At 47.0% G+C, this 13840-nt stretch overlaps 1 protein-coding gene across 3 annotated transcripts; it reads left to right on the top strand.

Moving 5' to 3' along the window:
• The first annotated feature begins 266 nt into the window (after nt 1-266).
• TMEM214 (transmembrane protein 214) lies at nt 267-11886 on the top strand. 3 transcript variants are annotated; one of them, XM_027850433.1, is made up of 17 exons: nt 267-456; nt 1092-1288; nt 4475-4625; nt 5067-5201; nt 5479-5561; nt 5909-6014; nt 6755-6836; nt 7075-7239; nt 7597-7633; nt 8202-8293; nt 8689-8737; nt 8951-9064; nt 9383-9500; nt 9887-9983; nt 10144-10312; nt 10424-10569; nt 10736-11886. In XM_027850433.1, exons 1-17 carry the CDS (start codon nt 315-317, stop codon nt 10860-10862), a joined length of 2010 nt encoding a protein of 669 aa, XP_027706234.1. In that variant the 5' UTR covers nt 267-314; the 3' UTR covers nt 10863-11886. The 3 variants fall into 3 exon arrangements, with proteins under 3 accessions (XP_027706234.1, XP_027706232.1, XP_027706233.1); XM_027850431.1 differs by having other exon boundaries at nt 270-456; nt 7492-7633; XM_027850432.1 differs by having other exon boundaries at nt 273-456; nt 7138-7239; nt 7492-7633.
• Nucleotides 11887-13840: the final 1954 nt, after the last annotated feature.

Genomic DNA, 13840 nt, shown 5'->3' with positions numbered 1-13840 from the left:
TGCGGATTGCGGGTGACATCTTCCTGACCTAGAGATACGATGAGCTGTTCAATCTGACAGCTGCCCTTCCAGGCGATGGTCACGGCTCCCCTCTTTCCTGGCCAATGCCACACCCCTACCGGGGCAGACGCCAAGACTACAAGCCCCAGCATGCAGCACGGGCGGTTATCGCTTGGGGGCGACGTGGCAGCGCGAGCTTCGCGCAGGCGCGGACGTAGATTTGAGGGCCTGGGCCGGGTTGGGGGGGGAAGTGCTTGCTTGTCAGTCGGTCTGTCTCTCTCTGTCTTGGGAGTGGCGGAGGAAGAGACGATACTATGGCGGCCACGGCAGCGGGAGGAGGTCGCTGGGAGGTGGTGAGGAAGGGCCGGCGGCCTGGGGGCGGTGGCGGAGGAGGAGGTGGCGGGAGCCGCCGAGCACTCGGGGAAGCAAACCGGTCGCGGAGCATCGAGCTGGTCCGTGAGTACCGATCCGGGGCCCTAGGTCCCGGCCGTGACGTTCAGGGCCCCACACCGAGAGCCCTCCACTGCCCCGCAGCGAGGATCGCGGGGCCACCAGCCGGGGTGGATGCAGCAGAGCCCGCGGCCTGGGACGTGGGACACCCTGGGGTGGAGAATGTAAACTCCTGGAGGCCAAGAACTGTTCCATTTTTAGCCTTATTACTCCAGCGCCTAGCACTGCCTGGCACATGGGAGGCGCTTAAAATGCTTTCGGGATTGCATTGGGAGAGGGAGCAGACTGGCCTCAAAACCATGACATCCCTTCCACAGACAGACACACAGATATGCATGCATGCGTGTGTACATACATACACATATATTGTGGTATTCCTGACTCCCCGCCCCCACGGAGGCTGCGGCCCAACAGCTGGGAGGAAAGGAGAGACAGCTGCCCCAGAGGGAGCCGACAGCCCCTCCCCCACCTCCCTGGCCGGGCTCGGGGACCCGCGGGCTGCATCTGATAGGGACTTTGGGGAGGAAGGACGCCCTCCTCCCTGCAGGGCCATCTCGGTGGGCGCTGTGGCCAGGGAGGACTGACCGCCCTCTCTTCTTCTCTCTGTCTTTACCGCCTCCTCCCCTAACCTCGACCCGCAGCCGCCATCCAGCCCTCAGGCACTCTTTTTGAGCTGGGCTTCCAGAAGGTGGTGAAAAAGCACAACAAGGAGCAAGTGCCCCCACCTGCTCCCACCGAACACAAGAAAACAGCCAAAAAAAACAAAAAGGCAGCTGCTCTCACCGACCAGAGCACCAAGCAGGGCCGCTTTCGCAGTCTGGAGGAGGCGATGAAGGCTGTGAGTGTGACAGGCCTTGCGGGGCCTGGACGGAGGGAGAGAGTTATGTGATTGGGGAAAATGAAAGATAAGGAGAGACAGCACCCAGAATGGACTCAGGTACCACAGAGTACTCAGGTACTATCAGAGGTATAATACCAGCCAGGAACACATTTCTGGGGGTCATAGGAAAAGACTTGATAGCTTGGTGGAGGAAGAAAAAGAAAGCCACAAGAGCCCAGAAACCAAGTGAAGAAGGGAATAAGAAACAGGGACTGGAGAACCTGATTTCCTGATAATTATTAAGTTTCATGGACATAGTGATCATCATGCCATTAGAGTGAGCACGTGTAAACAAGCTCCTCCCATTTACAGCTATAAAGGATATGAGAGGTAGGGTGTCCTCTTTGAGTGAAAAAATTTAAAATAAATGTTTTTCCTAGGAATCACTTTTCTAGGTCCTTTAGGTTTGTAGGATTCTATCACTTTCTGACAATGACGCAGCCCTTCTTCCTAAGGCCTAACAGTGCTATCTATGCCTTTGAACCTGTCCCCCTTTTCCAGAATATTGACATTTCAATCATCCCTCCTCTCTCTGTAACCTCTTCTTTCTCTACTGATTTCTTCTGTACTACGTTTGAATGTTCTCATCTCCTTCATCCTTAGAAAATTTTCACTAAATCCTGCCATCTTATTTATTGTCCTATGTATCTCCACCCTATCTTAGTCAAACTCCGGGAAAAAAAAATATCCCCACTTGTTGCCTTCACTTCTCTCACTGAGACCTCCACCCTTTGTAATATGTCCTCCAGCCTCATCACTCAGCTGAAACTGCCATCTGAAGTTATCGGTGATATCTCAATTGCCAAATGTCATGGTCTTTTCTCAGTCCTCATCCTTCTGGATCTTCTACATGTGATGCTGTTGACCACTCCACCCTCTCCATCTTGATATTCTTTCCTCTCTGGGTTTCTGTAACACTAATGTCTCCTGGTTCTCCTTCTGCCTGTCTAACCACTCCTCAGTCTCCTTTGCTAGTTCATCATCTATATTATACCTCCTGACTGTGGGTGTATTCCAAGGCCTTCATGGGCCCTCATCTATCTGAGTACTCTATCTCAGTGACCTCATCAATTTTCATAGATTTAATTATTATCTCTGTGCAGTTGACTTAGATCTATATATTCATCTCCTTTCTTTCCTTTGAACTTGGCTCCTTCATTACAAATTGCCTCTTGGACATTCCATGCTGAATATTCTGGTGACGTCTAAAACAGAACTCATTGCCTTCCTTCCCTCCCCACCAAAAAAAAGAAAAAACCCTCACCCCTCTTGCGAACTTCCTATTTATGTTGCATCAATATTCTTCCAGTCTCCCAGGTTTCTAATCTCAGTGTTAACCTCAATTCCTCATTATGCCTCGCTCCATATATTTCAGTCAGTTACCAGATTTTGACATTTTTACCTCTATAGTATCTCTCATTGAAAATCCCTTCTCTTTACTCACACAGCTACCACCTTGGTTCAAACCCTCATCATCTCTTGCCCATATTATTTCAACAACCTCCCTGCCTCAAGTCTCTTCCCAAACCAGTCCAACCTTCGTACTGCTGTCAAAGTGATTTTCCTTAAGCACAGATCAGAACATGTCAGTCCCCAGCTCAAATTACAGTAGCATCCGATTGCCTCTAGAACCAAATATAAATCCCTCTGTTTGGCTTTTAAAGCCCTTCATAACCTGGTTCCAGCCTGTCTCTCTGGCCTTGTGTATAATACTCCCCTTCCTGCCCTCTACTGTCCAGCCAAACTAATTTTCTGTTCCTTATATATTCCTTTATCTCCATGCATTTGCATTGATTGTTCTCCATGTCTAGAATGCATTCCCTACCCATTTCTTCCTCATAGAATTCTTCTCGTCAAGACTCAGCTCGACTCTTCTACATGAAGCTTTTCATGATTCCTTCAGTTACTAGCAACCTCCTTCCCAAACTACCTTGTATTTAACTACTTTGTATCTATTTGTATTTATTCTCCTTATACTTATCCTGAATATACTTTTCTACCCCTCCCATCCCCATCCCCCCCTTTAGAATGTAAGTTTTTTGCGACTGGACCGTATTTCATTCTTTATGTTATGTCCCCATCTCCTAGGACATACCTGGCATTTGTAGGTTTTTAATAAATGCTTCTTGAATATTCATTCATAGCTACCCATTTCACACCTCTTGGAGTTATAAATTAGCAAAAAGATAGTATGCCCCATAAATCATATTTTTTAAAATAATTAATTTATTTTTAGTTTTCAACATTCACTTCCATAAGATACTGAGTTTTAAATTTTCTCCCCTTCCCTCTTCTCCCTCCTCTCCAAGATGACATGCAATCTGATATAGGCTTTACTTACACATTCACATTAAACATATTTTCACTTTAGTCGTAATGTAAAGAATTAGAACTAATGGGGGGAACCACAAGAAAGAAGAAACAAAACAAAACAACAAAAGAAAAGGAGAGCAAATAATATGCTTCCATCTGCATTCAGACTCCTAAATTCTTTCTCTGGATGTGGATAGCATTTTCCATCCTGAGTCTTTTTAGAGTTGTCTTAGATTCTTGCATTGCTGAGAAGAGCTAAGTCTATCACAGGCAGACATCACACAATGTGGCTGTTACTGTGTACAATGTTCTTCTGGTTCTGCTCATTTCACTCTGTATCAGTTCATATAAGTCTTTCCAGGTTTTTCTGAAATCTGCTCATCATTTCTTATAGCACAATAGTATTCCATTACATTCATATAACACAACTTGTTCAGCCATTCCCCAATTGATGGGCATCCTCTCAATTTCCAATACTCTGCCACCACAAAAAAAGCTGCTATAAATATTTTTGTACATGTGGGCCCTTTTCCCGTTTTTATGATCTCTTTGGGATACAGACCTACAAGTGGTATTGCTGGGTCACAGGGTATGCAGTTTTGTAGCCCTTTGGGCATAGTTCCAAATTGCTGTCCAGAATGGTTGGATCAGTTCACAACTCCACCAACAGTACCTAAGTGTTCCAGTTTTCCCACATCTTCAACAATGAATCATTTTCTTAATAATGGACAGACCCGTGTTCTCTGTGGACTCCTTACCTGGTCATAGGCTACCTTTCCATATCTACCTTTTTATGACTGACTAACTTTGGAGTTCTTGTGTCTCTGGCAGCTAGATGTGGTAGCACTGCAAAAGGAAATGGAGAAGAGCCAGAGCATGTTCCCTGGGAATCCATCTGTATGGGTGAAGGACCTAGCTGGATATCTCAACTACAAGCTACAAGCACCTCGAAGTGAACCTACATTAAGCCAGCACACACATGGTTAGTCTATCTTCTTAAGCATACAGTGAACCCAGAAAATTCTAGGGGCAGCTAGGTGGCGCAGTGGATAGAGCACTGGCCCTGAAGTCAGGAGGACCTGAGTTCAAATGCGGCCTCAGACCAAACACTTGACACTTACTAGCTGTGTGACCCTGGGCAAGTCACTTAACCCCAATTGCCTAAAAAAAAAAGAAAGAAAAGAGAATTCTAAAAAAGTATTATCAAGGCTAATTGATTTGTAGCAGAATCAAAATGTGTACCTAACCCTGATTACCAGTCCTAGGAGGCCTCCAAGCTATTTTCTACCATAGCTATGAGAGTTTATGGTGTATTTAACTCAAGAAGGCCTTATCTATATGACCAGGGAGAGAAATAAGAGTCTTAGAACTGCCATTCACCCCTAGGCCTAGAACTGATTACAGAGGTTCTGGTTGTTTCCAGATTATCCCTATTGCCTGGTGGGCCGAGAACTCCATGGAATCATTCGAGGACTATTGGGGAAAGCAGTTGGCATCCTGGAACTTTTCTTTGACCATTGTCTTTACACCATGCTGCAGGAATTGGACAAGACTCCAGGTAAGAAGGGCCAGAAACATTGGTTACTATGCTTTGTCCTGGAAGGATATGGGCATACACACTTTTTTCCCCACTCTGAGAATGCCTGGAAGCTTCAGGGAGGGTTCTTTTCTGGGCAAAGAAATTTGTAAATTCAGGAAATCATTTTGGACAGAAGTGGATAGGTGGGTGGAATGTGTCAAGAAATAATAGGGTAGACTCTGGGATCAGCAGCAAAATGAAAAGATTCACTGGGGAAATCTCATCTTCATTGGTGTGGGGCTTCATGCTTTTGTAGGTGAGTCACTCCATGGCTATCGCATCTGTATCCAAGCAGTTCTGCAAGACAAGCCCAAGATTGCCACCATGAACTTGGGCAAGGTGAGCTAGATGGGGTGGGACATGAAGTGACTGGCTTGAGAAGGGAGATGGGGTAGGGGAACCACGCCATTTCTCCTGTCTTCAGGACAATGCGGATGATGGTAACACAAAGCAGCTACCATAATTCTAAACTGAGCTAATACTGTACCCTTTGGAAGACCCTGCAAGGCTTAGTTTTGGTTCCCAATTTCCCTCCCTTGTTTATCTTGTTCTGTCTCAGTCTGTTTCTACTCTGTCACTTTTCTCACCTGTCAGGCACTTTTTATACTTCACCTTTGACTTACACACCTAATTATCATCACTCCTATCCCCCATTGATAACCTGCCTCCTCCACTGGTCTCCCCAGTACCTCGAGCTACTGAGATCCCATCAGAATCGACCAGCAAAGTGTCTGACCATCATGTGGGCACTGGGGCAGGCAGGCTTTGTCAGCCTAACAGAGGGACTTAAAGGTAACAAGACTGAGTACATCTGATCTCCCCAGTATGGTGCCATGTCCTAGGTATATCCCTGAACCCAAAACAGCCTTATCTAGAACACTTAATGGAAATAAGTATTTGCTTAAAGAACTGATCCATTCACCAAATGTGAATTGGAAGAATCCCCAAAAAGACATTTATCTAAGGACTGTCTTAGCCATTCCTCCTAGGTTTGTGTCATTTGCAAATCTGATAGGCGTGTCTTTGTCCAAATCATTGATAAAAATGCTCATTACTGGGTCATGGAATCATATGTATCCAAATTGGAAGAGCTTGTGGAAATTACCTCATTGAATCCTTTTATTTTACAAATAGGGAAACAGCCCCATAAAGATTAAGGGACTTAATGAAGGTATCTCTGCTAGTTAATGCCAGAATTAGAATCCAGGAGACTAGATCCCAGGTCCTCTAGTTCTTCAGTAATTGTTCTTTAGCTAGGTAGCATAATCCACAGTGTCCTAGACTTGGAGTCAGGAAACCTGAGTAGAAATCCTGCTTCAGACTAGCTGTTATGACACTGGGCAAGTTACTGACCCTCTCCCAGCCTCAGTTTCCTGATCTGTAGAATGTGAATATATTAGCACCTACCTCATAGGGCTGTTGTAAGGATCACATGAGCTAAACTGTGAAGCACTTTGCAGATGGTAAAGTGTTATGAGAATGCTGACTGTCATTACTATACCATGCTGCATTCACCCCTCACTCTCCCGTAGTGTGGCTGGGGATCATGTTGCCTGTGCTGGGAATCAAGTCTCTGTCTCCCTTCTCCATTGCTTATTTGGACCGACTACTTCTGTAAGTGATTGCAGGGGTTCAGGGAGGGAGCTGAGGAAGGTCTGGGAATGTCCATAGAGTGACTGAGTCAGCAGAACATGATGTTAAGGTTCTGGTCTCTTCAGAGGCGTTGAGAAAATCAGAACATCCCATTCATCTTGATCCCTGCAATGGAGGGATAAGGAAGGAAGGGACCAATGTGGGCTGGGAGCAGGGAGCGGGGGACATGATATCATTTACCATGGACAGTGGACTTAAGTCTTCAGGGAGTCATGCCCAGGGCGGAAGTTTGCAGGATACACCTTCTCCCCACCATCTGTAGGATGCATCCCAACCTCACCAAGGGCTTTGGCATGATCGGCCCCAAGGACTTCTTCCCACTTCTGGACTTTGCCTACATGCCCAACAACTCCCTGGCACCCAGGTATGGCAGTTGTATGTCTAGGACAGCAGCAAAAGAGTCAGTGGGAGAGAACAAGAGAGTCACAGGATTGGGAGACACCTTACCCCCTGCCCCCAAACCCTTATACCGTCAGTCAGTGTCTTACCAAGTGCTGAAAGTGAACTCTTGGGGGTCATGTTAACCAAAAAGATATTAACTTTGAGGAAGTCTGGTGGGGCACAAAACATCACATGAGGCATACCTTGTGTTAGCTCCACCCCACTCTATCCACAGCCTACAGGAACAGCTTTGTCAGCTCTACCCCAGACTGAAAGTGCTGGCATTTGGTGCAAAGCCGGAAACTACCCTGCATACTTACTTCCCCTCCTTCTTGTCCAGAGCCACCCCGAGCTGTCCCCCTGAAATGAAGAAAGAGGTAAGAAAGAGAAAAGAAGGCCAGGACATCTTTCCCCTTCCCTTGAGGCAGGTCACTGAGAATTGTGGAGATGAATGCTTCGTTTCTCATACCAAAAAGCCTTTTTTTAAGGAGTCCCAACAATTGACCATCCCTTTGATAGCTTGTTAATTGGCATCCTCCCTTTTGCCTGTGTGATACCCTCAGCAAAGTGGCTGTAACAGAACTCCCACCTCCCCATCCATTCTGGCAGATGTGGCCCCTGACCTCCCTCTCCCTGTTTTATTCTTATTCCTCAGTGACTGGTTGTACTTGAGCTTGGGTGCTGACTCTAGAACTATAGCTCTATCCTTGTAGCTCTTTAGGGCTTCCTGGTATCTAAAGACAATCCCAAGAGCCCTTGGTTCTGATGCATCCCCAGGAGAATGACTTTCCTGGCTGTGATCTGTAGCATCCATTACTAAGTCTGGCCCCACATTGTGGAGGTAATCCCCCTGCCCTAGTACACCGTTGTCCATGAGTATTGGTTTGTGAGACCAACAGGAGGCAAGCCCTGGGCTTCCAACAATTGCTCTCTTCCACTACACAGCTCCTGAGAAGCTTGACTGAGTGTCTGGCCCTGGATGCCCTCAGCTTCAATGTTTGGAGACAGCTGTACACCAAGCATCTGTCACAATCCAGGTGGGATGGAAAGAGCAAGCCAACCCAAGTGGCCCCATATGCCTCTGCCTTAGGAGAAGTCTGAGGCCCTGCTTCCTGGACCCTGAGCTAGCCCTGTCTGCCATCTAGGGGAACAAGGGAAATGCAGAGATGTGCCCTAGCCTTCAGGGCTCCCAACAGCCCCTTTTCAGTCAGAGAGGTATAGAGGTAGAGGGCTCTTAAACATAATCCATTCCTGGTCCTGTCTCAGAGCTCCCCTTGTGGACTTCAGGAAGATGCATTGGAACTAGGGCTTTTAAGTTAAAGGGGCCAGTTTGAAAAAGGGCAAGAAAATGTGAGAAGCTGTGTGGTCTCTCTAGTTAGGTGGGCTTGGGGTCCGCAAAGAAAGACTGAGGAGTGACTGTTTTTTTCCACAGCTTGCTGCTGGGACACATCCTGGAGACTTGGGACCAAACTCCTAAGAAGGTGAGATGCCAGGCTGGATGGAGCCAGCTTGCCTTGGGGGATGGGCAGCTCAGGAGAAGTTCTGCTTTTAAGATGGTGCCTTCTCTGAGCAACTAGCTAAGAGTGCTGCTAAGCTAGTAGGGCTATCAGCAAGTGGGGGAATCTAAACAGGGGAAACCTAAAAAGAGGGCAACACCCTCTGTTCCCAGCCCCTGGCCTTTTGCTTCCCACCAGATGAGGAAGTCTTTGCAAGAAATAATTCAGTCCTTCAAAATCACAAATGAGGAGCTCCTGAGGAAAGGAGGAAGTAATACTCAGGACATTACAGCCTGCAATACCATCTGCAAGGTACCCTGGTTCAGACGTATTGCTATATCCCCAAACCATTCACAGGATCCTATTCCCTCTCTCTTGATGTCCATGTTCCTCCAACCCAGATGCTCTCCCATTCTCCATTTCAGTCCGGTCCCTGATCCCGGTATATATTCCCCAATCCCTGTCTGTGCCACCCTTCCCTGGGAATCCCTAGCATTTGTTATACTTTCTCACTGCCCAAGTTAAGCAATAGTCCTGCCCCTTCCAAAAGGGTGTGGCTGGAAATTTATTCTCGGATTGAGAGAGCCATCCACCCCTTGACTGCTATTCTCCATTCCCACTCTTCCTAAGAGCCTATTGCAACAAGCCCGTGGTCGTCGACTACCGTGGACTCAGCTGCTACTCCTGTTCTTGGTGTTTGTAGCTGGCTTCCTGTTACATGACTTCCGGTCACATAGCTCCTTCCAGAGTAAGAGGTTTTGGATACCAAAGGGTGGGGTTGGCAAAAGAAGGAGAGGGAAAAGAGACAGGGGAAACAGTGAGTTTCTCTTACATAGCCTTCGGCTATTGGTCAAATAAATCTCTGAGTCTTTCATAGAAATTCCAAGCAACCACCAGATAGAGGCTTTGCTGCTTTACCTATCTACAACTCTCTTCCTTCTATCCTGTTCCTTGTTCACCTAACCCTGCAGGCAGGACAGTTTTGAGCACGCTCCCCTGAAAGCTTAAGTATAGCTCTTTTTTCCCATTCATTATCCCCAAGCATTAAAGTATCTGCCTGCAGCCTTTCACTGTTCTCATCACCCCCTGGCTAAATAGGCCAACTCAGTCGATGGCCCTTGCTTCCCTTCCTAGCTTCCCTGTCAGCCCGTGTGTTACACTCATCCGGCTTCCTGCCTGCTGGTGAGGAGGCCTGTGCCAAGCTCTACTACTATGGTCTTCAAGGCTACAGGTGAGTCACATACAAATTAAGATGGATTGGGCCTTCATGTAGTATGATAAAGCCATGGGGTAGAGGGAGACTACCATTCCTTCCCTATCCCCCAACCCACAATATCATAACATGCTAGAAATAGCCAAGGGAAATTCACACTGTTTCTCTCCATCTACAGCTGGCTAGAGGAGACATTGTCTGTCTTTGGTTCCCATCTGATGGCAGTGCTAGAACCCAGCCTGCAGCTGGCCTGGACCCAGACCAACACAACAGTCACCTTTGTCTCTGCCTATTGTGTGTCATGTCTTTCTTGGGTCTATGAGAACCTAGCTGGCTTCTTCCAGGAGGTAAGCTAAAGAATTGAGATGAATGGAATCCCTTGGGCAGGTAGACTAATACCCTTTGGAATAGCATGAGACCCTTGAACTAATTTCATCCTCTTTCTGACCCACCTGCAGACCCAGTTCACAGACTCGTTGTCACATCTGCTCCTACAGCTAAGGGAGTTGCTACTGCTCTTGTACCACGACTTTCTGTTGACTCTGTGGCATATGTTACTTACTGCATTGTCCCAGGTCCAGGAATATTGCCAGGAGGCCTGCAGGTGAGACCCCTCAACTTCAGACTTCTGTCCCACTCCTTCCTTCCATTTATTTCTGTTGTAGCAGTGCATGTTACTGTCTGTATGTACTTTGGTTTATTTTATTTGGTGTCCTATAAGATTTTCATCATCCTTTCATCTGAGCCTCCCCCATACATTCTTCTTACAGAGGTGATGTGACCTGGGACTGTATAAAGACACAGCTGAGTAAGTTTGCCCACTGGACTTGGCTCTGCCTGCAAGACATCACCATTGCCCTTGTGGACTGGGCATTAGCCATGATATCCCAGCAGTAGGCCCTGCCTGAGCAGTCACTTGTTTCCATTTCAGACAGGCCAGCAAAGACTGTGGAGGGGCAGGGGAATATGCATGGGAGTGTGTGTCTGCATGAATGTCTTCTTTTTTGCTGTTGTTAACTTGGTGCCCCTTGTTTTGGCCTTATCCCATCTCCTCGAAGTGATCTGCTGCCTCTGCCCCAGCACACCCTTTGAAGAGGCATGAGCCTGAAGTATGTCACTTCCAGCAGGCCCCTCACCTGCATATATGTGCCCCATAGAACTCTTTCTCTGACCCTATATCACACAGCTCTGTGTCTCTCCATGCATTCATCTGGCAGATTTTGCTCCTCTGGAAATCTCTTCTTTACTGCCCTGTGTCCTTAAGGTACAAACAGTTCAACCACAAAGAGACTAAACTCACAGTCAGAGTTCCTTCCTTGGCTTCTCCAACACAGTCCCATTGTTCCTGATCTCCTGGGTCTCAAGGAAATGGCACCTGGAAATCTGGGTAGCAGGAGGAAAGGGCAAGAAGAGACCAGTGGACTTCAATACCTATTATCAGTCACACCTTCAGCTATAATAACAGGCTGCTGATATGAGAGCAAGAGCCACAGGGGCATTAGAAAGTACACACACATCTTAGCACTCCTGACGAGGTCACCAAAGTTTATCCATTGGCCCAACGGTAGCAATGGAAACAGACTCCTCTCCAATCAGGAAGCTCATTTTCTGCTCCTCAGGCCCCTCCATCTCAGTCATATTACTACCGTTATCCCCACTCCAGTACAGTGGGGCAGGAGAAAGGATAAAGCAAGTGATCAGGGATATGGGTTTCTCCTATGGCTCTGCTGCTCCTTTCTCCTCTTGTCCCCATCTGCCCCTCAGGCCTAGGGCTCTGCAAGAGTTCCAGTGGTCATGTGCCTGCTCCCCGCCTTAGGCCCAGGGACCTCTTTCTCAAGCATCCCAGTGGAACAGAGGGTTCAAGATATGACTTCTGGGTCCTGTATATGCCTACTGAATAGAATAAAGAACACAGATTTGACCTCTCGTTTCCCCGTTATGTTTTGATGACCCCCAAGAATTTGAGTTGGTTGGAATAAACGAATCTACCCAAAGTATTACAGCCCTTAACCTAAGTATTCAGCTATTCCTTTTTTATGTCTCTTCCAACCTGCTCAAAGAATTCATGTGTTGGCATTGATGCATGGTACATGGGAGAGAAGGAATGGTAGTACCATGCCATCCTGAAAATTCTGCCCTTACGGTTTGGTATCGTATTTTACAAGTTTGCTTTATGGAGGTGGCCCAATCTTAGACAAAGGCACAAAATTTGGCAATGAGTTTATGCAAAGAAGGCCATGGTTAAGTTGAAAATTATCCTTAATAGCACTGAACTATTAGTGGCACACTTCTACTTGAGGCTCAAAGGCCAACCTTATATATAGCAAGGAGGTGAGTGGGATGGGTGCCAACGATGGCCTGAGCCTGGCCTCAGTAGCTGAGCTGCTGTGCCAGGAAACCTATGACATTGATCAGGCAGCCTTAGATCTCTACCTGGACCTGGACCATTTATACTACCAGCTGCTCCACAAGCCAGCTTGTTCTTAAGGAGCCAGACCTGGAGTTGATGCCCTTCGTGGGTGCCTTCTGCCTCAGGGTGCTGCAGGAAGAATCTGAGCTGGAAAGAGCCTGAGCTCAATATCTTTCAGTGTCCATTGTTGTCGTCCTTTGTTTTTGAAGAGGACCAAAGTGACATCGCTATGCTAGAGTCAAGTTTTAGCGTGTCCGACTGTGGCCAATCTGACCAGTACAAACTCAGTGTTCTACCACAGGTTGGGCACAAATAGTCTGTGTCTGCCTTTGGGGTGGATTCTCTAAGTTTGCGAATCTTGTGTTTCTCTTGAGCTATTTCAGTTCTGCTTCGCTCATACCGCACAGCACCTTCTCTGATGCAGGCACACCATGCTAAGCAGTCCTGTGCTAGTGTCTCCTATGTCATATGATCAATTCCAGAGTTCTTAAGAGAGACCTTGAGAGTGTCCTTGTATCGCCTCTTCTGACCACCATGTGAATGCTTGCCCTGTGTGAACTCTCCATAAAATAGTCTAAAGGCAAGCATACATTTTACATTAGAACAACGTGGCCAGCCGATCGGAGTTGCACTCTCTGAAGCAGAGATTGAATGCTTGGCAGTTTAGTTCAAGAAAGGACCTCAGTGGCTGGTATCTTATCCTGCCAGGTGATCTTCAGAATCTTCTTAAAACAGTTCAAATGAAAGCAATTCAGTTTCCTGGCATGGTGCTGGTATACTGTCCAGGTTTCACAGGCTTACAACAATGAGGTCAGCACAATGGCTCTGTAGACCCTCAGTTTGGTAGTCGGTCTAATACCTCTTCTCTCCCACACTTTCCTTTGGAGCCTCCCAAACACTGAGCTAGCTCTGGCAATGCATGCGTCAACCTCAGTATCAATGTGTACATCCCTGGAGAGTACACTACCAAGGTAAGTGAACTTATCCACAGCATTCAAAACTTCTCCATTTGCTGTAACTGATGTTTCCACATATGGATGGTGTGGTGGTGGCTGATGGAGCACCTGTGTTTTCTTGGTGTTAATTGTTAGGCCAAAATTAGCACAAGCAGCAGAGAATTGATCCATACTTTGTGGCATCTCAACTTCAGAGGCTGCATTGAATGCACAATCATCCTCAAACAGAAAATCATCCACCAACACTCCCTCCACTTTGGTCTTGGCTTGTAGTCTTTTCAAGTTGAAGAATTTACCATCAGTGCTATAGCTGACCTTGATGCCATGTTCATCCTCATTGAAAGCATTTGACAACATGGCTGAAAATGTCATGCTGAGAAGCATGGGAGCATGCACACAGCCTTGTTTCACTCCATTGGTGACTGGGAAAGCACGAGAGCATTGTCCATTATCCAGAACCTAGGCAAGCATGCTGTCATGAAATTGACGTACAATGCTGATGGACTTCT

Source organism: Vombatus ursinus, unplaced genomic scaffold (genome assembly GCF_900497805.2).
Source record: "Vombatus ursinus unplaced genomic scaffold, bare-nosed wombat genome assembly UNPS02009062.1, whole genome shotgun sequence".
NCBI lineage: Eukaryota > Metazoa > Chordata > Mammalia > Diprotodontia > Vombatidae > Vombatus > Vombatus ursinus.
This window is presented reverse-complemented; position numbering and strand designations above follow the sequence as displayed.

What these genes read in the sequence shown, in the direction of transcription:
- TMEM214 (XM_027850431.1), top strand. Translation starts at nt 315, where the DNA reads ATGGCGGCCACGGCAGCGGGAGGAGGTCGCTGGGAGGTGGTGAGGAAG. An exon ending in ATTAAGCCAGCACACACATG is followed by an intron (nt 4,626 to 5,066) that starts GTTAGTCTATCT and finishes GGTTGTTTCCAG; the next exon opens with ATTATCCCTATTGCCTGGTG. An exon ending in AACAACTCCCTGGCACCCAG is followed by an intron (nt 7,240 to 7,491) that starts GTATGGCAGTTG and finishes CTCTATCCACAG; the next exon opens with CCTACAGGAACAGCTTTGTC.